The sequence below is a fragment of the Mugil cephalus genome, chromosome 20 (genome assembly GCF_022458985.1).
Source record: "Mugil cephalus isolate CIBA_MC_2020 chromosome 20, CIBA_Mcephalus_1.1, whole genome shotgun sequence".
NCBI classification, from domain to species: domain Eukaryota; kingdom Metazoa; phylum Chordata; class Actinopteri; order Mugiliformes; family Mugilidae; genus Mugil; species Mugil cephalus.
The window spans coordinates 16775478-16803160 of NC_061789.1; the positions used below are offsets into that span (position 1 = coordinate 16775478).

Below are 27683 nucleotides of genomic sequence, written 5' to 3' on the forward strand. Positions count from 1 at the left end.
TTATCCCGGCCTGCTTTAATTCTCCTGCAGGGTTTCACTGGTGTGTCTGTTTCCATCAGCGCAGTGAGATTCCACGCCATTCTCCATGGCTTATCATCTTTATAAGAGGTGTCACCCAAAGTGGAGCTTTTAGTTTGTAATGAGATTTTTTTTGGTCTCGTCTGAGCTTGAATCGCACTAGGTCACGAGGCTGCTGAAGGACTCTTGATACACTGAAGAACAATAGAGTGAGATATTGGGAATTTACAAGAGATGGCAGGGCAGTAAGTCATTTAAAGTTTTACAAAGTATGACACCTGTGTGGAATACCAAGTAGTTATTGGGCTGCGTGTAACTTTAGGATAGACCGCGAGGCAGTTTCTCATTCAGGAGGGCTGCGCATATCCGTATCAGCCCAACCTTTGCACCGGAGGCCTTCATTATCTAAAAAGGATCCGCTATTTGACATTTAGCACTAATGTATCATCAGCATTAACTGAGCTCAACCAGCTCTTCAGCAATACTTATTATTCCCATGTTAATTGAGAGCTAATTAGCAGCGGCCAGTGTCCTAATTGTCAGCTGTGAGATTATGAGTCAATCCTCCACTAAACATGACTAAACCTGTAGATTACAAGAAAAAAAATAAAAAATATACATATATACATGTACATATACATATACATATATATACATATATATATGTATGTATTATACTATATATATGTATATATAACATACATATATATATATATGTATATATATATACATACATATATATAAATATTATATTACCATATATATATATACACACTATATATATACACATACATATATATATATATATAATATACATATATATATACATACATACATATATATAATACAACATATATATATACACATACATATATATAATACACATACATATATATATATATATAATATAATAATATATATACATACATACATATATATATATGTATACATATATATATACATACATATATGTATATGTGTATGTATATATATATATATATAATATATATATACATATATTATATATATGTATGTATATAATATAATTATGTATATACATATATATATATATACATATATATATATATATATATATATATATATAAAAATAAAGCTTCAGTTAAAGTTATATTATTCAATTTTTACCACATAAATGATGGTAATATCGTGGGCCTCAAGCACAAGTCAGCTGTGACCAGATGATGAGTCCCGTTTTGAGACAGGGGCTGTTAATTTGTGTTCATTCGAGCGTTATCTGCTTTTATTAAAAACAATCTCTTTTTTTTTTCTTCTCCTTCATTTTAAACAACTATTTTTTTTTTCATTTGCAGATTTTTTTTTTATTATAATTTTTTTATTATAATTGTTTATGAGATGACTTAACTTGCTCTGTTAAACAAAAGCCAAATACTCAGAATATTCAGGGCTGTAAGCAATTAAGTAACAATAGACTTGGGTAATAGACTCACGCGGGCATACGTTTTCTTCATTAAAAGTGCTGCTCTACATGAAAAAATAAATAAATAAATACAATTCCACAATGAGTGCAATCACGTAACTGATGTAGGTTTAATCACTTAACATTAAATAAAAGTACACCCTTGTATATATTGAAATGTAGATTGTCCCTGTTTCAAAGCAATAACATGATCAATTAACCTCTCGCTGAAAGCAGGCATGTTCCTGAGCCATTTGATTTTTACAGGAGTGTCTTGCTTGCTTGCTGCCTAAATAAAGGGGGGAAAAAAGTGTCTGCAGAATGATCTGAGTGGATGCAGCCATATTGAGATCACCTCAAAGAGGCAGGCCGGCAATACTCCATGGAGCACGTCAGAGACACAATGACAGCATACAAGGCTGACAGCCACGTGGAGGTTCAATGCGGGTTAGAAAAATCCGTTTCTTTCACTCTTTGACTGGGTGACGCCCCCATCTCCCCAATGGTGAAACCACCCATGTTCGGCAGTCTGCTGAACAAAGCTACAATAGAAGAACTACTTTTCAAGGGCAAAAGCCTGGTGGAGATTTCCTGTGAACATATCTCAGCTCCCCCTAGAGCTACGATAAAGGTTAAAAAAAAAAAAGCTTATTTAACCAGGTGTTTCTCATAGAAATGCATAGACAAGACTTATTCCAGCACAGTTAGTAAAGATGTGTAGCTACATCTATGTGAAATATATTCCAAATTTACAATTTAAAGGCTGCTTTTCATATTTAAACAGCATTTTATTACTTGTATGATGAAGTCCAAACAAAGAACATTACCATATCGGTCATATTGTCTTTAAAGCCAGCCCGACTTCACCCACTCATAAAATTGTTTTATGTGGAAAGTTGGTATGGAGTCACACTCCATGGGGAACTGATTATGCTCCTGCAAATATCTGCTGGGCCAATCAAGCCATTTGTGTGGACCTAATCAATCAAAATGAATGGGGTGTTACCAGACTGAAACCTCCATCTCGTTCTGATCTAAAAAATAAATAAATAAATTAAAAAAATCAATTTGCTGAAATCTTGCCTTCTGAACAACAGATGCAAAGTTCAACAAGTATAATGCTCCGAACAAGAGAAGTCCTAAACTTTTCTATTCAATGAGGAATCAATTCTCCCCCAGGCAATATTCCCAGAGTAATTCATGTATGAGTTTAATACCCTCTAATATAAACCCCGCAAAATACGTGCCCTTGTTCTCCCTCTCTCGCTCTCCAAAGCAATGTTGAGCACAATGTTTTCCTTCCCCAAGAGAAGTAGTTCCATTTCAACTCAATTGATTCTTCACTTCTGGTTTCCCATCTTTACTTCACCCCCCCTCTCCCCATTCCCACCAAGAAGCGCATGCATTTTCAATGACATCAAATAAAGGGCAGTCATTGGTATGGATGAGGAGGGTCCTCGGAGATTGAGGCACCTTCACTGTCACAAAGCACAAGATAGGAGGCAGGGGGAGAGACAAGAAAAAGCACAGCCTCAGCCTCAACGGTAAAAACAGATCCTTTGATATTGTGTTTTTGGAGATTGTTGGCAATTGAACAGAAAAATATTCATTTAGTATGCATAGTGAAATGGTTTGGACGGACAGAAAGGGGCTGATAGGCAGAGAAGGCCAGAGGGGCTGTTGTAGTGCTGGTTTGCATACAATAAAATGTTTCTGAGGAAGGAGGTGCAGTATTTTCTCGATCGGTTTTCTCGGTTCTTGTGTTTGAGCAGCTCTCCTGAAGCTCTGTGTGACAGACTCAGACGCAGTTGCTTTTGTAATGTTTTTTTTTTTCCTCCCTTAGAAAAAGAACCAATGATTCACAGACTAGAAGTGAAGTATGACGGGGGCCATGAGAAACTGGAACAGAAATTTACAAAGCTGTGTTTGAATCATCAAAAGAAAAAGAAAAACCTTCATTGCCCGGTGCATAAAGCCTTAATGGAAAAGAGACTGTGGAATGGCTGCCTTTGTCTGATAGGGGAATATACTCAGCTCTGATGCCTTGGGTGTTCTGGCCTGCTGCACTCAGGGCTAGCACTGGACCATACAGATTGCTGCTATTATGGAGAGTGGGTCTGTGGTGGCAAATAGACCAACACTCTCAGAAGGCAACATACACTACGGCTGCCTTGGGCTTGGGCTTTGGAGATCTAAATATGCTGTATGATGTGATTTGCATTCAGTAAAGCACTGAAAATTAATTGTCATGCTGTGTTTGCTTATGATGTTCTACGGGAACAGAAGTGGAGGAATTACGCAATAAACAACATTTAAAGGCGAAATCAGTGTCTCTATATATATGTACACTGGATGTGTGAGTATTGGCAAGGACATCATGATACGATACGTATCACGATACTTGAGTCATGGTACGATACATTTTGCTATATAATGATATTGCAATATAGTGCAATATTCTACATGGTTCACTAAGAAATTTTAAATGCAGTTTAAAATACAAGTTGTGTATAAGTACAGATGACAATAATAATTCATTGGACAACCTGAGTCAAAAAACAAGATTAATCCAAACGATTTTCCAATTTATTGTACTTGGTGGTAAGTGCAGAAAAAGAAAGAGTGGAAGTCGTTTACGATCGGCCCAAAACATAACTTTTTCTTTTATTATAAAATAGATATTAAGACAAACAAAATCAATATTATATTGGAAGAAAAAGTATCACGATATATTGCCATATCGATATTTTTTCCCACCCCTAGTACACTGCACGTAAGCACAACTGTGAGTTTCACCTGATAAATGGGGACAAGCTTGGCTTTTAATTTGCAGTGGTTTCAATGTTTAATGTGACTAGTGTGAGTCACTGTGGACAAACAAAAAAGCAGTGAATGCATTTCAACCGAGAGAAGACTTTGCAGGTTTAACTTAAACTTCCATTTAGTGTCTGAAAGGATCTCGCACCGGTGTCATGCTTTTTGCGAGTGGAGGCCAGGTCAGACGAGCTCAGTCCCTGCTCTGTGGTATTTGCGATAAAGGTCACAGATTGAGGAGTAATAACAAGACACCGTTTTCCGTTAAGAGATCTCTCGCCTTGCCAGATATTCTGCCGAGCTGTATTTTTCATATTCATTTCATGGAACATTTGATTTGGAACCTCTTTCCTCCCAGGGGCTTGGAGAGTGTTCTTTTTCCTCAATGCTCCTCTGCCACTACTCTTTTGTCATCATGAAGGTGGTTTTGTGAGCCTTTGGCGTTCTACTGCAGTGTCCTCCACCACTGAATTTATTTCTGCGCTTTATCTACACTCAAAAAGCTGACCAGGGCTTTTACTTAATTATTTTGGCCTCGTTGCAGACCATTTCTTAGTACCCTGAGTAGCAAGGAGAAGTGCTACTGAAAAAAAAGAAAAAATCATCTATGTGTCCAGATGGTTATTCATTTGTGTCTGAAAACTATACATTTGTGTTTGTAGGTTTGAATGACAAAAAAATCCTAATGCTTGGGTGCCACCATATAAAACATTATCTTAAACAGAGTTTAATTTGTGGCATCGTTGAGAACTTAAATGTGCTCATAGAATGCAGTGCCTCCCCTGTACCATATGATATTTAATTTAATATTCACGGACAAACAGGTTTCCTGAAGATGAGCTTTGATCACCAGTGTGATGACTTCAACCTTCACCTTCTTGGATGCGTCACACTGTAAACGCAAAAATTGACCAGCAACTTCATCCACTCAAAACATAAATAAAAACCAACTTGGCTGCATGCAAAGGTTGTAAACTCGCCAAACGTACCTGCGGCACTGGCCTTTGGAAGTGGTCCCAGTTAATACCCATCCTAATACAGACAGAGGTACAAAGGTGACATATTACAGACAACAATTTAGTGCAGAGACATCTTCTCCATCTCGGCGTGTGATATGCAAAACAACAATACGACTGGGACTGTAATGTGATAAACTAACACAAAGGTCAAATGAGAGTAGGAATGGTCTGGAAAGTGGGGTTTCAATTTGAAGTATATTCTCTCTGCCATAAACTGTCACATCTACTCTCTTCTAACAGGGTGATTATCCTTGGTGTGTGGAGCCATGTCCTTTAACACACACAAAGCTCCTTTTCACTGCTGGTGTCCCTCTCTCAAACACACAGTGTAATGTATCTGTGGCCATGGTGGTTTCATGCCATTCCGTCTTTTGTTTGAATATAAACACCTCCTTGCTGTGTTGTATAATCAATAAGCAATCCAGCAAATAGCTTCCAATGACATCCTATTATTTGTGACCACAACCTTTCAACCAATACTATATATCTGTTCTGCAGGAAGCCCCCGCTAACCTAACCCTCAGTGTCACCATCAGGACATTAACCCTCGAGCATTTAAATGAAGGCAGTTAACTGACCTATGGCTCTGTTTAGATCTTAATAAACACTGTGAAGTGAGCAGATTAGATCTGTATAATCAGACAACAGCATCCACCTTATCTGCATGTGATTCTGTGGTAAAAATGTCAGTGACTACCTAAGTACACAGGTGGTACAATTTTGTCATTTCTTTCTAAAAGTGCTAATATAGTTTGGCATCGGCCTATGGACTGTCATTCTCCATCTTCTCATATTGTTCCTCCTTAAGAGTCGCAGCACATCCGCCACTCTGGATTAGATCCTGTCATTGTGAGTCCTTTTGCAAGTGGCACAAGAGAGACTTTTAATTCTATTATGAGCAGTCACAGCATCTGACATCTTGAGAAATACAACAGGATGTAACAAAACACGTCCGAATGTGCCTCAAATTTGCTTTCAAAGTCAAAATTCATGTGTTATTTTCGTCTCCTGGCTTTCTTAAATCAATCTGGAAACACTGACCATCTTGTGACAATATGATGTTCTGCTAGGAAACCAAACCAGACTAGTCACCCCCACCCCATAGCAATTACACCCCTTGATGGCAGCAGACATCCTCAGCAGGATGCAGCCTGACACAAGCACACACAAAAACGCTTTTAGAACAAGTCAAAAACAAGAAAAACAGCACAAGGTGCTGACTTGACCTCCAAATTCACTAGATCCCAAACTGATCAAGTATCTGTGGGATGGACCCAAAGGCCCCCCACCAACAACATCCTGTTTCCAGACACCACAGGACATCCTTAGAAAGCCCACGTCCATCCTCTGATGAGTCACAACTGTTTTAGAGGCACAAGGGAGACCTACACAATAAATAATGTTATGCCGGATTGGTGTATTTTAATATTGTTATTTTTTAGTATTCACGACAGCCACCTGTTAGATGGAATCATTTTCAATGTATCTGCAAGATTTCAGTATTAGCTGAATAAATTAGCAATAATCTAGTAACTCATATTAACTATAACTATAACAATATAAAAACAAGCACATTTCCTTGTAAGGACATTACTATTGTCACCAAAGCTAAACTATTATTTCTTCTACAGATTGCAGTGTGATATTTCTTGTTTAATTCATGCATGAAGGTTCTCGGAGGAAAACACTAAATACATTGATCCAAAATGTCATTTCACATGGCGCTGTATAATTGATTTAATGCAGCTTCTTAACATTGGCCTCTCTCAGTTGCATCTGACAGTCCTCAGGTTAATGGTGTGAAAACAGGCACCCTGCTTTTCCCAACCTGTCAAGTGGTAATTGGCCAACAGCTTCCTTTAATAGCAGTCTGACACGGGGGCACCAAACACCTCTAAAATTGTGTACAAAAAAATAATTGGTGGGGGATAAACAAGGAGAGCTTGGGTAAACACGCATCTTCATCATTTCTATGCCAGTGTATATGAAAGTGCTTTTCATGGTGTTCTCAATATGAACTTTATTATGTTTTTGTCTTTTTATCGCAGGGTATCCATCCATGCACATGAGAGAGAGACCGGAAGAAGGCCAGTGGAAGAAACAATAAGATGAAACCATTTAATGATGGTAACCTTGACAAAAAAAGCACAAACCAAGCTGAGGTGGAGAAATCTCTTTTGAGCATCGCCAGAAGTTCACTGCAGGCTGATGATAGAATCTCAGTGTAAAGGCAGACTCTCAACATTTTTCTGATTGGTACATGTGGACAATATTGTTCATCGTACATCAATCAATGAAGTGCAGACAAATTAAAGGATTGTTTCTGGTCCCAAGATCGGTGGAACATCCAGCTGACTGTCCGACAGGATCGACTCAGCTGTACTGAAACCACCGTGGTATCACCCTCCTTTTATTGTTTGGGCCTGCACATGACTCTCAGAGAAGTACCAATGGCCTGCAGCTCAGGCATGGTGATGAGTGCCTTGTTTTGGTCCGTAGCCATTGTATATTTCACTCATATTGGCAGAGTCAGTGGAGACTGCTGGTTAATTGAGGGTGAAAAGGGCTTTGTATGGCTTGCAATTTGTAGCCAAAACCAACCACCTTATGAGGCCATCCCCCAGCATATCAACAGCACCATTGTGGACCTTCGTCTGAATGAAAACAAAATCAAAAGTATCCATTATTCTGCCCTTAGTCGCTTTGCCAACTTGACCTACCTGAACCTGACCAAGAATGAAATCTCCTACATAGAGGATGGGGCCTTTTCTGCTCAGTTTAACTTACAAGTCCTCCAAATGGGCTTCAACAAGTTGAGGAACCTGACAGAGGGGATCCTCAGGGGTTTAGGAAAGCTGCAGTACCTCTACCTCCAGGCAAATCTGATTGAGACTGTGACACCTAATGCCTTTTGGGAATGCCCCAACATAGAGAACATTGACCTCTCCATGAATCGAATCCAGCAGTTAGATGGGTCCACATTTACCAGCTTAAATAAGCTTACCACCTGCGAGCTGTACACCAACCCTTTCAACTGTTCATGTGAATTACTTGGTTTTGTCAAATGGCTCTCAGTTTTCCCGAACAGGACAAACGAGCGGATGGTCTGCGACTCCCCCCCAGGCGTCTCTGGTTATAGTTTACTGAGCCCGAATCCTAACAATCCCACATATCGAAATGCACTTCACATGCTCACCACTGTGTGTACTGATGACTATGTGACTCCGTTTATTTCTGTGCCCATTGAGTCTACAACACTACCCCCAGACTCAGCACTTTGCGGGCTGGAAGATTGTCCCTCAGGTACAGAACCAGAAGATATTACCATGAGTACAGCTGAAAATGATGTGCAAGTAACCCCTGTGATGAAACTGAAGCAAGTAACGAATACAGGTGCCACCATTACAGTTGAGATCCCTCATCCCTACAAGAAGATGTACATCCTGGTTCTGTACAACAACAGCTTTTTCACAGATATTCAAAACCTCAAAAATATAATGGAGGACATTGAACTAAAAAACCTTAAACCACAAACTAACTACACATACTGTGTTGCTTCAATACGCAATTCTCTTAGACACAACCACACTTGTCTGACAGTGCCTACTGGCCCTCGGAATGGAAATGACAGAGTTGTAAACAATGCAACTGCTACTCACTACATCATGACAATTCTAGGCTGCCTCTTTAGCATGGTAATATTTCTGGGGGTTGTCTACTATTGCTTGCGAAAGAAGCGTCAGCAAGACGAAAAGCACAAAAAATCAGGTAGTCTGAAGAAGAATATAATGGAACTTAAATATGGACAAGAACTGGAGGGTGGGACTATTTCTCGAATGTCGCAGAAGCAGTTGTTAGCGGGGGAGAGCATGGCTCGTATGCCATATATACCTTCTGCAAGTGAAATGGAGCAGTACAAATTCCAAGAGATGAGTGACACTCCTAAAATGATGAAGGGCAGTTACATGGAGGTGCGCAGCATGGACCACCATGAGCGCAGGGAATGTGATATGGGAATGCCTGGAAATAGTCAGGGTTCGGTGGCGGAGATTTCTACCATTGCAAAAGAGGTGGATAAAGTCAATCAGATAATTAACAACTGCATAGATGCTCTGAAGTCAGAATCCACCTCTTTTCAAGGAGGTAAATCTGGAGCAGTGTCCACGGCAGAGCCCCAACTCGTACTAATATCAGAACACCCACAGAGTAAATCTGGCCTTCTGTCTCCAGTGTATAAGGACAGCTACCACCACTCTCTGCAGAGGCATCGCTCAACTGATGTCTCGCCAAAGAGGCCAAGCACTGCCACAGGAGGGCCCATGAGAAGCCCAAGGCCTTATCGCTCTGAATCAAAGTACATTGAGAAAACCTCCCCAACAGGAGAACCCATCCTCACTGTAACACCTGCTGCGGCCATCCTGAGGGCTGAGGCGGAGAAGATCCGTCAGTACAGTGACCACCGGCACTCATATCCTGATGCTCAGATAGAGGAGCTTGAAGGACCTGACGGCCACAAGTCCTCCATCTTGGAGCCTCTCACTCACTCCCGCTCCAGAGACTTAGCATATTCCCAAATGTCATCTCAGTATCACAATCTAAGCTACTCCTCCAGTCCCGAATACTACTGCAAACCTTCGCACAGCATCTGGGAGCGCTTCAAACTCCACCGGAAACGGCATAAAGATGAGGAGTACATGGCTGCGGGCCACGCACTGCGCAAGAAAGTCCAGTTTGCAAAGGATGAGGACCTGCACGATATTTTAGACTACTGGAAAGGCGTATCCTCTCAACAAAAATCGTAACCTAATTAGGTGTTTTTAAAATGGACCACAAATTACAGAAATGACACAAGAACCTCATTTGACAACTGAATCAATGGGTACTTCCACATTATAATCAAGTACTGACTCAAGTGTGTCACATTCTCTTTTGACTGTGAGGAAAATGGGGTAAAGATTCGTTAAATTTGTCATATTATGTAAAGCATTCATCGGGAAAAAGTATATTGCAAATTAATAATATATATGTTACAATGGATAATAGGTTTTTGGGTATCGCATGGCCAAGTCCTGTGACAGTGGATTTGCTGTTGTGTCATATGAAACTACTATATAAAGATATGTCTACTGAAACCTCAATATTTTTTGAAGAACTATCTGGACCCTTCATTCAAAAAGAACACTTTTTTCCTTCTACTCCCTGCATATATTTAGTTGAAAACTATGTACAGATATGGGTTTCTATATTTGCAATGTTTGCTGTGTAAATGGAAAAAGTATCAGTGGATGAATCAGGTTTAACAAACGGAGCGCTGTTCATTTAGATTATCTTGATGCTACAGAACAGCAAGTCCCACTTTGAACCTGTCGGAACGTTTGTCATTTTAACCGTCACCGCCTGTTTTGTCCGTTTCTTTTTTAATGCTTTTACACGATTCAGATGGATTCAGTTTTAAGTCCCCTGAATCACTCGCAGTATTCACTGGATGACTCCTGAAAGACCTTACGCTGGAAGAAGTGCAGTATCATGAACCATCATTTGTATATTTAGTACCAAAGTAGAAAAAGATGAAATGTTTACAATATTTCTGCACGGTCAAGTAATCGTATGAATTTAGCAGGATGTCCATTTGGAATTGCTTTTTTTCTTTTCTTTTCTTTTTTTTTTTTTAAATGTTACACATTGGGAAACACTAATATCCACACAACAGGATATGGTTTAAAAGCCTACTCTTAATGACAAATTCTTCAAGAGGACAGCAGCTGTACTCAGTCACCTGTTTTTTCTGGTGCAGTCTACATCATGGAAATGCTTTGGTCAGTGACACACAAGATGGTTAGGATTAAGGACAGGGTGTAGGTGACTTGGCGTTTTATTCGCGTGCTGTTAGATTACAACCTGGCCGCTACAGTACACAGCTGTTCTGGCCTGCAGGAGAGCCCGATGGATGAATGTAACAGATACAAATTCTGATCTGTCTATGGCAGCTTTTATGTATATTTTCAAGGAAATATTTATTTAATGCTATTAACAACTGTGTGTTCTGGGTTTGTTATTTTCTTTCTTTCGCTTCGATATTTCTTCCAGTGTATTATATCGCATAATATCTGATCCGATTGATGGGGGAACGTAGTTTGTTATTCAGGTGGGCCTTCTTGCTTGCAGAAAGGTTTATTTTATTTTTTTTGTATTTTCACCTGCTAGGCTGTTAAATCTTTTTGTATATTACAGAAGCTACGTACCAGTCGAATATCAACATGTTAGAGTAAAATTTGAGAATGTGAAACTGAATCCTCTGACTTACTGGCTGTGAATTTGTATATCATAATTCTCTTTGAGTAAATATAACACGTAACGCTTTTCCTTTGAAAGATGCTTATATCATTTATTCCAAACAGGCTCATTATGATTCATTGCATATTTATGAACAAACGTGGACGCCTACTGTCTTACTTATTTGAACTATTGTCACAATAAAACTCCAAATGTCTCTGGGTTTACCAAGAAGTAGAGAACATCTGTTAGCGGGCACACGGTTAAACTTCATGAGTTATTCTTATCGTTACTAATGCAAAGTCCATTCCATAGCGTTATGTGAGCTTAACAAGCCGAATCACCAATATAAACAGCTGGCTGTGTTACTTCACCACTTGGATACCATTAGCACAAAGAAGAGGTTGCAACAAGGAGATGTAATAGGTCAAGCCAAACCTCAAACCAAACAAAGCAGGATATTACTCCTAATTATGGAACTGCAGCATCTATGTTTGATTCATGCATTCATTCCAGAAACGTTGATGCTGTGCAACTGAAAACCCACAGTACAGTGCAAAACATTAACATCCTGCATGTTTATACATGAACTCTACCTGTCACTCCACCTTATTTCTTGTCTTATTTCAGTCGGTATTATGCATCAGTGTGATGGTAGTAGGAACTTAAAACCGCCCCTTCCGAAATTAATATGAAACATTTTTATCAATTGTGTGTTAAGGTGATGGCCAGAGTCTGCAATCTGATAGTAAATCTGATCAGAGGAAATTAATTTATCTGGTGACATTTGACTTTACATTATCTTTTTTTCCCACTACAAAACCAGTATTTGAATTAATCTGTATATTTTCAGATTTTGTGTGTCCGACTCCTCTAAGTGTGTCACAGCGTCTTTATTATTCATAAATGTGAAATGAAGCATCCATGAGCCTCATGGGAATGTCTTATGTAAGCACCTTGTGAAGTGTGATCTGGGTTGTCTGACTTAATATTTCAACCGCCTTAAGATTTTGGGATATGTATACAAGTGTAAATTTCCTTTTGTTTTATTTCCAATGTTGATACTGTTGTTGGGTCTCCATTTGTTATTTTTATAAAAGCATTTCAGTATCTTCTGAGAGCTGTCAGGTTTCTAGTTCATTTAGCTATTTAGCGACATGTTTTTTATACTGCATATTGTAGCACTGTGTCTAATAAGAGTGTTGAGAAAACCTTTAGAAAGATCGACAGTCGTTGTTCAAGTGCATCAAAACAAACAAAGAGCACAAAAAGTGTGTTGTTTTCTTTCCTTTTTTATTTCCTAAAACTATGTTATCTGCTTTCAGACAAAGTACTGTGAAATAAAGTTAAGGGTGCACATACATTATACAGTCAGCATCTTTTATTATAAGTTGTTGTTTTTTGTTTTAATATATAAGCTTTCCTTTAAACTTCCCACTCTAACTATCCTGTTGCATTCAGGTTCTATGCCAGCTTTTGGGACTTATATGTGCTATTCTAACTGATAACCCAAATGTTTCTTTTTAATTAAAGAATTGTGACTAAATACATAGTACATACAAACTTACCTTAAAACGAGACAGCTGTATATATAAGTCTATCTAAATTATGATCAAGCTCTAGAATGGTAGAAATGCCTATATATTTTCTAGTTCATTTAATATTCATTGATGCATTGCATTTGTTCCTGGGTTTGTCTTAAAATGCACTGTATTTGTATGCAAGGCGAGAGGAATGCAAGAGGGAAACATTACTACTCTGATAAAATGATTGCAATCTAGCTATTTACATAAATTTTAATAGCTGTTGTCATAAAACAGAGGAAATCTGAGCAGAGCTCATAAATACAGCTTTAACCAAGTCTCATTACCAATGTCTGTGCAGCAGATTATTATTTTATGGACACAAGAGGATCAGACAAAACAAACCGAAAAAACTAGGTTAAATAAGCCTAAATGAGCAAAAGAAACGGGGGTTTTGCGCAAGCTTGTAAAACATGAAAAAAATGTAAGCAGAATCTCAGTAGCACAGATAAACTGTAGTTGCTGAAGAATAGATCATCACACGGTAGGATGACATGAGGTTGTACTACTACGTTTTATCCAAATTAAAACCATATTAACAACATTATGAACATCTATTGGGCCACATTTTAGTCTTCCTTAAAAATGTATCTTTTGGCAAAACATGTAGCCCTTCTAATGTCCATTATTTTAGGAGAAATCCACTTGACACAGTTGAGCAAAGATCTGCCAAGACCTGTTCTGGCCACTTTATCTCATTAATGCTTAAGTTAAAGCAGCAATGTGCTTCGAGTCTAATCAAATCATCAACACCAGAGCACAAAGCGGTGCTGTAAGTATGAGCGACGCTGCTCTCAAGAAACCAGACCCCATTTTTCGTCGCAATATGTGTAAGGAGTATGATTATTTTAAAATATGCAAGAGGATTATTTTAGCCATACTGCTCCTGTGGCTCATTGTGGCGTGGTCAAAGGTTTGGTTACACTCGTCCGACTTATTTTGATATAAATACTGTCATAGCACACTTAGTCACGCATTTAAATGTGATTACAGTAATGACGGTAAGTACTGAGCAATGGATTAAGCTAATACCTTAACTTGCTTGTATTTCCTGATCCTATGTTTGCTGGTAAGAGTAATTTTTTTATGTCATCAGTTTACATCTGCACTCATTATTTTTCACCCAGCATGCCAACAAAGATGATTGTAGAGTTTCCTAAAACTTTCCAAACTAATCGTGGTCGCGGATAAGAGAGGTGGACACAATTCTCTGCTATATGAGAGCAAGCAAGGTAATGTGATGCTAGCAGAATTTATTTGACTCAAATGTGTCTCCCTCATAGTTAAGGCTAGCCTCACAGCATTCAGCTACTAAGTATTATTATTAAATTATCTGCTTCACTTGCCAATGTCTTGCTTTCTTTTCTCCTCTTTCTCCTCCTTTCGCTCCCAGAGGGATCTTTTCATTTTGAATTGGGTCCCTTTGTCATACTTAACTGCAATGAGTGTGCAGAATTGCGCCAGGCAGGGAACCCTGAAGTACGTCTTCTACTGCGATTGAAAACATTGCATCTTGCCAGTACTAGCTTTGGGTTTGTGGGTCCTCTGGGGCTCCCTACTGTCCTGGGACCCCAAGCATTTGCATAGCTGCGCCTTTGAGCTTCAATAAACAAAAACATAGCATTGCTACATGTAGCCAGAGCTCTGCCAAATGTATTAACTACACAGTTGCAAATGTATAGCAAAAGACATTTTAAAGCTTTAGTTGCACCTTTCGATAAAAGCAAAGCTCCTACACAAGTCGAAAGCACAACATTAAAGAGTTCATACACCAATCAGACATAACATTGTCATCACCTGCCTAATATTGTGTTCCCCTTTTGCTGCCAAGACAGCCTTGACCCATCGAGTCATGTACTCCATTAGACGTCTGAAGCTGTGCTGTGGTACCTGGTACCAAGATGTTAGCAGTAGGTCCTTTAAGACCCGTAAGTTGGAAGATGTGGCCTCCATAGATTGGACATGTTTGTTCAGCACATCCCACAGATGCTCTACTAGACTGAGATCTGGGGAATCTGGAGGCCAAGTCAACACCTCAAACCGTTACTGTAGCATTTTTGCTGTGTGGAATTTTATTATTTTGCTGAAAAAGGCCACAGCCTTCAGGAAACACCATTTCAACGAAAGGGTGTACACATGGTGTGCGACAATGCTTAGGTAGGTGGTACCTGTCAACATAACATCCACATGGCAGGTTTCCCAAATTTTCCCAGTACAACATCGCCCAAAGCTTCACACACTTTCTCCCTTTCTCCTATAGTGAATCCTGGTGCCATGTGTTCCCTAGGTGAGCAATATGGTGTAAAAGTAAATACGATTCATCAAACCAGATCACCTTCTTCCACTAATCCATCGTGCCCATTGTTGGTGTTTTCTGCGGTGGACAGGGGTCAGTATGGCTGGTCTGTGCAACAAACTGTGATGCACTGTGTACTGTTACACCTTTCCGTCAGAACTAGCATTAACTTCAGATGCATCAATGAGTTTTGGCCACCCATAAGCATGGTTCACCACTGTTTCTTCCTTGGACAACTTCTGATAGATACTAACCACTGCAGATGCTCTGGCCCAGTCAACTAGTCAAGACAATCTGACTCTTGTCAAACTCGGCACTTTGTGGCACCCTGGCACTTTTTCCTGCTTCTAACATGTGCTATTAGCATGTGGCCAATGCTCATTTACTGCTTCTTATATCCTGCCCACAAACAGGTGCCATGATGAAGAGATAATCTGTGTTATTCACTTCACCTGTCAGTGGTCATAATGTTATGCCTGGCCTGTGCACCTCCTTGTTTCAATTCTGCTTTCAGGAAGTACAGTATTATAGTTGAATGTCTGGAGGGGTTGCTGATTAGTAGAAAGTTAAGAGGTACACTGTCTAGACTATATTCAAACACATAAGGCCAAGGTTGTGTAATTATGTTATACAAGGTATATTATATATCGTTTATCAAAGTTACCCCAAGCTATTGAGAGTTAGCGTATATAACACTCAATGTTGATTTGAGTCACTCTACATCAACTGTGCACTACCTTGGAGGTGCTCATTACTGCTTTCCTATAAAAACGCACTGAACTTCAACGACAAAATACGACCACGTACATTTACTTAGTTCAGCCATCGATAGCTTGTTTACGGTGCTGCTGTTTCTAAATTTCCACTGCTTGTTTGGACTGCCTGCAGGGAAGTCAAAGCGAGAGAGAGTCGAAGGATTTGATTTTTTGCCATTACTCCTATCACTGAACAACGGAGGTTAGCACTAAATGAGAAATTATAAACAGATCACTCCATAACTTACGGAATCTCGTATGGATGGAGCATTTATCTCTAGGAGGTGAAAGTCTTAGAGCACGATCGTTGGTGAAAAAAAAAAAGCAGGAAAAGTACTTGCTGTTTCTTCTCAACCAACTTTGAAGTTTCTGCAGGGCGTTTTTTTTCTGCGGCAACAATAAGTAGTGTTGATATTATTGTCTGTGATAATGCAAAATGATGATGATTAGTGTTGAAAATCCTAATGTCTACAATTAGAGATTGAGGGAAAGATTGGTCACAGCCACATTCTTCTGTTTAACAAGACAAGATGAGCATGCTAACATATGCTAATCAGCTGTAAACACAAGCAGGTGCTGAGGCATTTGAGTCTAGACGGACAGTGATGGACAGAAGAGTAACACCAATGTATTCAATCAGTCATCCGAGAACCATGGAGTTGGCTCTGATTGGTTGTAGGACTATCGATTTGTTTGCAGGAGTATTTTTTGCTCTCTGTAACGGTTGAAACACACCCCACAATGAAATCTAAACCAGACTCATATTCTGACGAGCTCATCCTGGCTAAGCTAGGAAATCCATTTATACGAGAATAACTTACTAGGAAGAATTACTGGGAAGAACTACCAGTGAGTAAGCGTGACAGAAGTCCATTCAATCCATCACTGCAGAAATGTGGATTTACCCAAGAGTTTAGGTTGATCCTGAAATACTTTAGGAGCAGCTGCTCGATAATAATGGGGGGGCAGAGGGGGGGTTCTTCCCTGCTGAGCGACATTGTGAAAGCATATAATATCATACCCACAGTTGAGGTGGCACAGTGGAGCATGACCCACAAAAGAATAACAAGTAAAGATCACTTTCGAGTACAGCAACAACTGCCATTTGATCATAAGAACGCTCCCTGTCTGTCACAAAGTTTAGCAACTGAGCCCCTCCACCAGAGGACCTAGCAGAGTGCATTAATCAGCTGTCAGCTGTGCCCTAAGACGCTAGTTTTAAAGTATGTGAAGAGAGCAAAAACCGGAGTTCCTCTGCTCTTGTCAAATTCAATGTCTAATTGGCTATGGGTGACCAACTAGAAGAACAGCCCCACCGTAGTGGGCTCTAAAAGGAGATCTGCTCAAAGATCAAAGTTTAAATAGCTTGTATAATTAACAGATTGAGCTCTTACAAAGCTGCTTTGGAGGGCGCCAAAATGAGCTTATAGCCTTTCCTGTAAATACAGTGACTGGCAGGGTCTCACAAGAAAATAAGTCTTGCAAATGGAAGTGCATTTGCCTTGAGTCACAGAAAGTAATTGAAGTAATGTTTTTAAGGACAGTTTGGACAGGTTTATTATTTTTCAGATCAGGATTTTACCAAGTTTATAAACGAAATGCATCACCATAGACTGAGCTAGTGGCTCCTTTTTAGCTATCGACCCTGCAAGAATCGCTAAATGCCCATGTGTTGCAAAAAGTTGCCCTAGTTCTCCTCAAAACTTTTCACATGGTTTAATTTGAATAACTGAATTATCCAAGCACAGATAACACACTGTAATTATTTCCAGTGCTAATTAATCCACTGGCCATTATTTTCTCAGTTAATCAATTAATTCTTTGGTCTAGAAAACATTTCATTTCATTTTTCGCGTGTCTTGTTTTGCCCAAAAGACAGCTATGGAACCCATGTAACATGAACCTTTAAGATAAAGGTTAAGAAATTTGCAGATTAGTTTAATCTTCTGTGAATGATTGACTGGTACAACGCGAGATATTTTTTCCTTAACCCGACTGAAATAATTGTAATTAAAGATTCCAATATACTGTTGATATTGATGTATAAATAAATGATTCAGTAAGATGCAAGCATTTACGAGCACAATTTTATTAATCAGACTGTGACTCTTTTGGTTCACTGCCGAGCTTTAAATAAGCAGGAAATATAACAAATTCTTTTTTTCTAGCTCACCTTCAATAGACTTTTAATCCAAATGGCTTGTTGTTATGTCGCTGCTATGTTTCTGTCCTACCTGATGTGTAAACCACATGGCAGCAACATGAGTTTTGTAACTAGAAAGTAATGGCAAGTATAGCGTTTGTATGGTAATATGGTGCCAATAACTAGACAATCAACAATATTGATACCATTAATTTTAATTGAATTTCAAATTTCTCCTGAACTAGTCGGTCACTTGGCCAAGGACAAGGAGGTTTAATTCAGATTAGGCTGTATTTGGTTTATTAGTGGTGTATTGTGTACCTGTAAATGCAATGTAATTGATTCAGATTCATGATGTGACCTATTAAAGGGCCCAAACATGTAGAAGAATATGGAAGTTACAGCAACATGCTGACATTTATACCAATCAGCCACTAGATTAAAACTACTGACAGGAGAAGTAAATAACATTGATCATCTTGTCACAATTGAATGTTCTGCTGGGAAACTTTTGGACCTGGTATTCATGTGGACATTATTTAGACATGTAGCATCCACCTAGACCAGACCAGGCACCCCCACCCCATAGTGATGGCACTCCTTGATGACAGCAGGAGACCCTTGACACAGACACATCCCAAACTGGTCAAGTATTTGTGTGATGATCCACAGAGATCTTTTCCCTCAAAACCCATAGGAACCCAAAACCCCCCACATCCTGCTTCTAGACACCACAGGACACCGTAAGAAGGCCCATGTCCAATCTCTGATGAGCCACAACTGTTTTGGAGGCACAAGCGAGACCTACACAATGTTAGGAATAATGTTAAGTCTGATCTGTGTATGTGCATCAATAGAAACAGTATGCTAATGTACGCGTCCATGTGAATCTTATCATGGATGCAAGGACATATTTAAATTTGAGGAGCGATGCTCAAGTAAATGATCTGAGAACTTCATTCACAGCTGCTCACCAATAGCATTTCCACATGCAGCTAAATAACTGGCTACGCTTACTGCTGTGGCTTATTGCCCAAGAAGGAACATTACGAATGGTCCTATCATGGATTACCAAAAGGACGCTGAAGCTTGTGATCAATGAGCCCATTCATGTTGATAGGCTGAAACTGTTCACTCTTGTTAAAGGAGGCTTTTGCTGATGGATGATTCTGGAGCTAAAAAGAATCAGAACCTGCTCATTAATACACGGCGTGGCAGCTCGAGATGAAAGCTCCGCTGATCGCCAAGCAGAACAAGTGAATGATCCTTCAAATGAGAGCAGCGCAGATGCAGGTCACAGGGAACACCAGTCACCAGCGAGGAGAAGAGGAACTGCCGAGCGTACTACACGCGGGAGCGGAGGGGGACCGAACGACTCATTACGTCTTGAAGGTGAGACTAAATCAAAGAGACTTCACTTTCCAGAAAACATAAGACGTGTGCCCACACAGGTCACGTGACTTTCGTTCCTGGAACTTTCCCTTCTGGCGATAATGAGCTAGTCTTCTTCTTTTATTTTTTTCTACCTAACAAAGACTCCTCTGATCATAGAGAGCACAATCGAGAGGAAGCTGGAAAAAAAAGGAGGAAGAAAAAAAGCAATAGTTCCATTCTTGTGGAAGATAAAAAAAAAAAGCTTTTAGGCTTTAATTATTCCCCCCTTGTTGCTTCATGAATTTACTTACTACACCATTCAGAGGTGAGGGCTCCATTGAACACAATTACAATAGGCTAGATCATTTCCTTTCACCGCATTTAAAATAGCATGTTAAGTACTTGCCTGTTTTGAAGCTCTAGACATCGATTCTATTTCTTTTTTGCTTCCCTATATCGATAACCTGAAAATACAGTCACTTGTTCATTAAATAAAGTGTAAATGAATAAATTATGTGAGACTGAATGATATAGTAGCTTCTCTGACATGTCGCCACAGAAGCAGATGTCTGTTACATAAGCGGCTATGAAGGTAATGGATACGTGTAGTTACACGATGACAGCTCCAATGCCTCAAACAAGACTAAATTAACTAAATTAAAAGTGAACGGCAGCTTTTAAAAGTAATATGTAAATACATCTCAATAGAAAAGAAATCAGTCACATGTAAAAGGAAAGTACATCCTTGCATTCATCACATCTCCAATTAAGGGCTTCCAGATTAGGCGCCAATGATTACAATTTCCGCAGGGAGTCACAGGTGACACCTGTCTCATGTGTAGGGTAATCATGCCAAGATCTGAAGAGCTCCAAGGCCCTCGGAAAAGAAATGAAAAGCACTGTGAAGTCTGGCAAGGCCTGTAAAAAAAAGATTGCAATTGAATATGCCAGTTTGATCAAGATGGGCCCAATCCAGCAAATTCAGTCCAAGAGCAGATGACTGTTTGATACAAAAAAAAAGGGCTTCAAAAACCCTAAATTGTGTTCCATGATCTGCAAGTGACTAACCAGCTGTTGGTGTCAAAGTTTACATTCAGAACAAGGAAGAGATTCAGAAGTTTGATCTGCAAGGTGTGCCAGAAAAAAAGTCTCAACAAGAACATTAGAACTACTCGCCAGTGAGCAGAGAGGCGGCGGCCAGGTCTTTTTTGGAAATCTATGCTCTGGACAGATGGATCAAAGGGAGAATTGGGGAACATGGTGGTGGAAATGTAATGGTTTTGGGGCCGTTTCACTGCCGCAGGGACCGGGCAGCTTGCAGTCATTGATTCAATTATAAATACTGCCTCATATCATAGAGTGCATAAGGTACAACCTTCTGTCTGAGAAAAGTAAGCTGAACCGGAAGCAGACCTTTAAAAGGATCCCAGTCAAGAAGAGAAAGAAAAGAGATGGCACATTACACTTATATATATATTGTACATTGAGTGCAATTTGAAGCAGGCAGTACAACATGTTGCACCTTTAAGGAATCTTACACGCAAGAGTGGTCAAGAAAAAGAAAGTGTTGGAAAATTATGCAAAACGCCTACCAGGAGTTATTTCTGCCAAAGTGGGCAATACTGGCTTCCCATGCCAAGTGTGTACTTACTTTTTCCAGCAAGGTATTATATTATATGAGCTCATATATTTATTGAATAATAGTTTGCTGAATAAAAGCCAAGTATATTTCTCCTGGCTGGGTTCAAGTGTCCCACCTTAATCTGTAGGCACAGTTTCAAAGAGGATCAAAATGCTCCATCCATTTACAAGTCAATAAACTGGTGGTGCGGCAGCTGGCTAAACAGACCGTCGTATGAAAAGTGCTCTACCGCTTGTGGGTAGCTAACAGAGCGAAGTCATGGGTCACAGCGAGCTGATCTGGTGTAATGTTTTCTTGTCTTCCTCCTTCTCCTGGTCTAACATTAGTGATGGGGAGGTGTGGGTGGCAGCCAACAGTCCTCTTCAGCTCCATGCTGCTCACAAAGCAACGGCTTTCTGCGAGTGATCCAATCAGAAGAATCCACCTATGTAATTACACCGCGCCCACATGCTTGCAACTAAAGGTATGTGACTTTAAATTGTTGTATTTTACAGTTACACATGCTCACTCACACTGATCAGCCACAACATTAAAACCTAAGACAGGAGAAGTGAATAACGCTGACCATCTCGTGACAACACAATGTTCTGCTGGGAAACTTTTGGACCTGGCATCTGTGTGAATCTAACTGACACTCCGGCCCCATAGAAATGACGCTCCTTGATGGCGGCAGCCATCCCCAGAGGACATGAAACATGAAGATCAGCGTAAGGTGTTGACCTGACCTCTAAATTCACCAGATCCCAAACTGATCAAGCATGAGTCACAAGGGAGACCTACACAATATTAGGAAGGTGGTCATTTCTGATTGTCAGATATTTGATACCCTCTGAAATGTGAGAATATCAGGCTTCTCTTTCGTCATAAAAGATGAAATGTTTTAGATAATTATTTCAGCTTAACAAGCTTTTGTGCATTGTTCTGAATTATCCACAATAACGCCTTTAAATAGAGTTGTAAGATATTTCTTTTTGGCCAATAGTAACAGTGTAGTTTTGTAGAAGCATTTTGCTCAATCCCCGTTCCTGCCAATGGTTTCACACTATTCCACTGATCCACAAGTGGCAGTAACATGCCAAAAAACACATCCAATTAACATGGATTTCAAACAGCGCAGCTTTAAAAGCATGTGAAGAGTGCCGACTACGGGTACGAGATTATAAGGAATGCTTCAAAGCCTCCAATGCTGGTGAACATATCACATTTTACTCGGGGACTAAACCATTTTGTCTGAGCGCGCCGTGTATGCTGAGGGAATAGTTTAGATGCCTTTTGATTCAGTCCAGGAATTCGCAGCTGCTGCTTTCACATGTGTCACTAGGAGATCTTGAGTAATGATGTCACACATTTTGAGATTTCTTTCCCGGACTTTTTATCGGTGCTTTTGTCCCAGCCGAAAATTCACCACAGCAGTGTCGTCAGTGTGATGCCTTTTAATCTCAAAGCACCGCAATCATAGTTGTTGTTGGGTTATTTTTTTTCCTTCTTCTTCTCCTTTCCTCCCCGAGGACTCATTTCTGATTGCTGAGGCACTTGTTATTTCTTGGATGGGGCTCTGATGCATACTACAGAGCTCTAATCTGTCCAGCAATCATAAAGTCGCTGGAAGCTGTCACTGATTGCTCTGATAGTGACATGATTTCTGAAGACATGTTAAAAAAAAAAATAAAAAAAAAATAGAATACTTCATTCACTGTCAAAAGCACTTACGACCACTATCAATTAAGGCTCAACAGCATCCGATGCATGTGTAAAAACCAAATATTTACCATAATTACTGTTATTTCCAATGCTTTTCAAGAAATAGCCAGAAAAACACAAAACCTTTTGGAGAAAGTGTTTTCCGTATGATGTACGACAGCAGGATAACCTTTATCTGTTTGCAAGTTATTTTAAATATTGTATCTTTACCACTGAAATGACTTTGCGGCGCTGAAAAGAATCCAATTAGTGGCTTAGATCGTGATCCATTAATAAGTTGCATTTCACAACGTGCGCTAAAAACATTTCCTTGACACTCTTTCTTTTTTTAGTACGAAACTGCCTCAACTGTAACCATTTCTCAATTACGCAGAAAGGGAAGGAAGTGTCACAGTTTTCATTAGCAGGAGCTCTCACTTCGCAGACTGCGACACGTTCGTCACAAACGCTACGCTCCTGTTTTCCCTGCTCTCTTTCAAACGTATGAATCCAAACACTAACGTGATAGCAGTTCCGAATCACTACGTAGTGAAGACGCCGAAGAACATGAATGGAACATCTGCACAGAGTCAAAATGTCATTTGTGTCTAATATAGAGTTGAGTAGCTGGATTCATATTAAATCATTTCTATGCGCTCATTAATTTTCCATGCCAGCAGGTCAAAGCTGAGGTTAGAGCCTAGTAAAATCATTGTGTTCACACTCAAATTCACACCCCTGCTTCTACAGAATAATGAAGTGTACATTATTATATAACATTTTAATTGTTACTATTTATATTCAGGGTAATGAAAGAATGCCGAATGCATTATTTATGTTCCAATATAAAATCATGAAAATAGCTGCTGAAATGTGCAAATAGCCTACAGGTATGGTCACGCTGTACTCGAAAATAACTCGTGAACTGTGAACGAATAGAGAGACACGAGAACACAACAAACGCTTTTTTTGTGCCTCCTTGTGGCATTTTGTCACACATTGTGAACATTTTTTCATTAGGGATACGTTAAGGCTGACAACAATAGATTCAAATGTGAAATTGCTGTTAGATGCATGAATTCCATGGTTAACAAGCATTAACGCAAACAAGTCACACTGTTTAAAATACAATTTAAATGCCTCTGCTTGCTTTTGTCTTTGCAATTTTGATGCTACAGACCGTATTACTGGTCTCTGCAGGGTAAAGTACAGTAAGACTAGCGGAAGTGTTGGGCGGATTGTCTATAACTCTGCGCGACTACACTCTCAGCCCGTTCTGCCCAAACACCGACTCCAAGCTCACAATATGGCGCCACCCGTATGACCAGGAAAACATCATCAGTTTGGCCAAAGCAAGGAAGTGGGGATGCATTGTCCATATCTATATACAGTCTATGCTTTCAACTGGTAGAGAAAAAAAAATACCTCAAGTGCATAACCTTACAACTAATCAGAGCCATTTTCTTGTATAGAAATTAAACTGCATGGGGCTCAGATGACACTGATGACTTTTAAATAACTTTATAATAGAACCACACTGCAGTCATTTTGTGTCTCTTTGTTGTTATTTTGACTTTAGGCTTGCCTTAGAAGACTTTATGTTTATTTCTCTTTGTAATTACTTTGTGGTAGTTTCATTGGCTTGCAGCGGTTATGATACATACATGCCAAATCACCATCGGAATTTGAAATGAGGACAGACCAGAGGGAAACTGCAAAAGGCTGTTTTGCTACTTCTGGCTACCCCTCTGACCTTGCCTCTGCTCAAAATGATCCCTTGGTCACTAGGAAAAGGCAAAGCTAACGCAGATGACACAAATCTGAAGGGCATCAGACTGTGACATACCATAAGATGAAAAAGAAAAAAAGAAAAAAATAAATATATATATATATATATATATATATATATTGACATTCAAAACTTTTCTCTTTGAATATTTCTATTTTAATCCCAAAGAATGGGCTTTATCACTGCAGCAGAGAATATGGTTTAAAAGTGTGTGGAAAAAAAAGCTAATTTGCCTCCTCTGCATTCTACTTAACAACAACGCTTGTGCTGAATACAGAATGAGAAGCACCAGACAGACCAGTTACCGTGCCTTGTGACTGAGATGAAGCTTTGTTCTTCATTTTACATCCATGGCATGCGTAGATATCGAATTCTACAGACAGAGCTCATGTCGATTGCTATGAATGAATTCATTACTTCTAGTAAGAGCACGATCGGAGATCCCAAAATTGTACTCATGTTGTTTTTAATCTCATAATGACGCTCACAAGTACATAATTCAGAAAATCAAAGCACGGAAAGTGCAAGTTCTCCAAAGAGAAGAGATTATATGAATATAGTCAAGCAGGTAAGGTGAATGGCCTGTAGGTGTGAGCATGTTTGTCCTTTTGAAGGAGGGTGGGAACTATTATTAACCATTTAAGACACAAACGATGTATGAGGGTCACTGGTCACAAGTATCAAAGTCTAGTCTTTTCAAACTACAGTTTTTTTTTCTTAATTCTTCAAACTTAGGAGGATTTTAGTGCAGTGATATTACAGTGGAATGTGCACTGACGAAGTTGCAGAATGTAGTTGATTAATGAGATCTGCGCAAATACACAAAATGTTAAAAGCTCTGCAGAATGTGTGTGTATCTGGCGAGTTTCTGTTTTTGTGCATTTTCAACCATTTACTTTATTAAAAAAAAAAAAAAAACAGACAGAAGAGAACACTTTGCGTAAATCAACCGTGAGGCTTTGATGGGAGCGCTTACTGACGCACCAAGCTCTCAAAATAGTTTAATTGTAAAAACCGGCACCTCTATTTGTCATTTCTAATATAATCCATGTTTAGTTAATTAATACTTTAACTCCCCTGCTGTATTAATTGTATCGCGGTATAATATTGCGAGAAGAGGCAGCTGCGGGCTCAACGTTTGACAGGATTACCTGATGCTAACGAGCCAGCCATTAGAGTCTCTGTAAACATACGCGGGTATTATGGAATGACTGCTTCACTGGCTTTTTCATCAAAGACATTTTAACATGTCACTGAGCACCGCGACAACAGGTTTAAACACAACATTAGGTAGGGTGGAACTCCATTTGGCTGTTTCTGGTTTGGGGTCTTTGTATCATCAGCCGCTTGTCGAGTCTCTGATCGCTCGTTGACTCATCTATACACTGCGGACTTGGCAGTTCATTAGGTACACAAGTGAATACATTTCAATATTACAGTCTTATCTCTGTGAAGGTCATGGTAATAACTCTGAGGGCTGTGGAGACTGTGGTTTGAAGCACTGCCGAGTTGTATTTGGTTGTACTGACACATTTCTTTTATTTCCGTCTGCGATAGTAGCACACGCTACATCCTCATGGTTCCTGATGCTGTTTCGACAGAAACTGAACATTATAACAGTCGTGAAGGAGGATTTTAGCGCAGTGACATCACAGTAGAATGCATTTGTTTTACCTAATGAACTGGCAAGTGAGTGCGCGATAAATATTCAATTTCAACATCACTGCTGGCCATTTCTGGATCTATTAACTGTGCATGGAATCGTGCACTGAAATGACACCGGTTTCCGAGAACGTGCGCATCAATAATATATTTTTTTTAGCAACAGAAACTTTATGTTTCTCGAACTGTGCCTACTCAGATAATTCACAGGGGAATGCGGTGACATTATTCAGGGTCGATTTGCATGCCAGCCCCGTGCGTTTCCAGGTAATGCCCGTGCTGGCTCGCAAAATAACACCCTATATATATATATAAAGCTTTTCTGTCGCATGTAAAAGAAAACGCATTTTTGTTCAAAAAATAAGAAGCCACTGACACACTCCTTTGTGCAGTTATGTCACGTAAAGTAAGAATAACATAACCGCTGTAAGTGTTCAATGACATCGGTGCCAGGAAGCCACAGGATGTGATTAAGACAATTAGATCCACCTGTTCGCTGCCGTCCCCCGTGTCCCTGCTGTTTGCCCGACTCAGACACGCTCTGTGATCAGAGGCTGAAGGCAAAGCAGAAAAAAAAAAAAAGTACTTTTCCGAGGGACTTTATTTTCCTCCGCGCTCCTCGGGCCCAACTTTTGTATAAAGGCTGTGTCGATGACAGGGTCAGATATCCGTCTGTAGAGGGATACACTCACTGAGAGCATTACATTACTGTGAAGTATAGTGTGTCCAACTCCGCTGATTGATCTTGATTTGCCTGCTGCTCTGAAACAGCTGGAGACCTACGCCAGACGGTCAAGGGACAATTTAAATGGTCGGATTTTGCTCGGATTTTCATGGGCCTCGTGGATTTCTCCTTTATATTTGGTAATCCAATGACCTTTCCTTTACTCCTTCCTTTTTCTTTTTATTTGAAATACTGTTTTATTTTAACTTTTCACATTTACACACAACAACAAAATCTCCCCATGACCCCAGTGTGGCCTGATTTGCTTTGGGATTTAGTCAAAGATCCATTGATTACCTAGTAAATAGAATATACAATACCTACCTATATACTTAGGGGAAGACGTTATGCATACATCTGGAAAAGGTATAATGGAGGTTGTATAACAAACCTCTCACCTTATTACAGGACCAAGCACAGTGCAAGAAGGAGCCCACCTTATTATCATATGTATAGCACATTTTGCACAGTTC

At 39.6% G+C, this 27683-nt stretch overlaps 1 protein-coding gene across 1 annotated transcript in view; it reads left to right on the forward strand.

Annotated features, from left to right (window-relative positions):
* elfn1a (extracellular leucine-rich repeat and fibronectin type III domain containing 1a) overlaps window positions 1–12925 on the forward strand; it is a 65189-nt gene extending 52264 nt beyond the window's left edge. Inside the window, exon 3 of the mRNA XM_047572983.1 lies at window positions 7338–12925. Within this exon, the coding sequence (XP_047428939.1) occupies window positions 7719–10091 (2373 nt within the window). The 5' untranslated portion in view covers window positions 7338–7718 and the 3' untranslated portion in view covers window positions 10092–12925. The remainder of the gene's footprint in view (window positions 1–7337) is intronic.
* Window positions 12926–27683: the final 14758 nt, after the last annotated feature.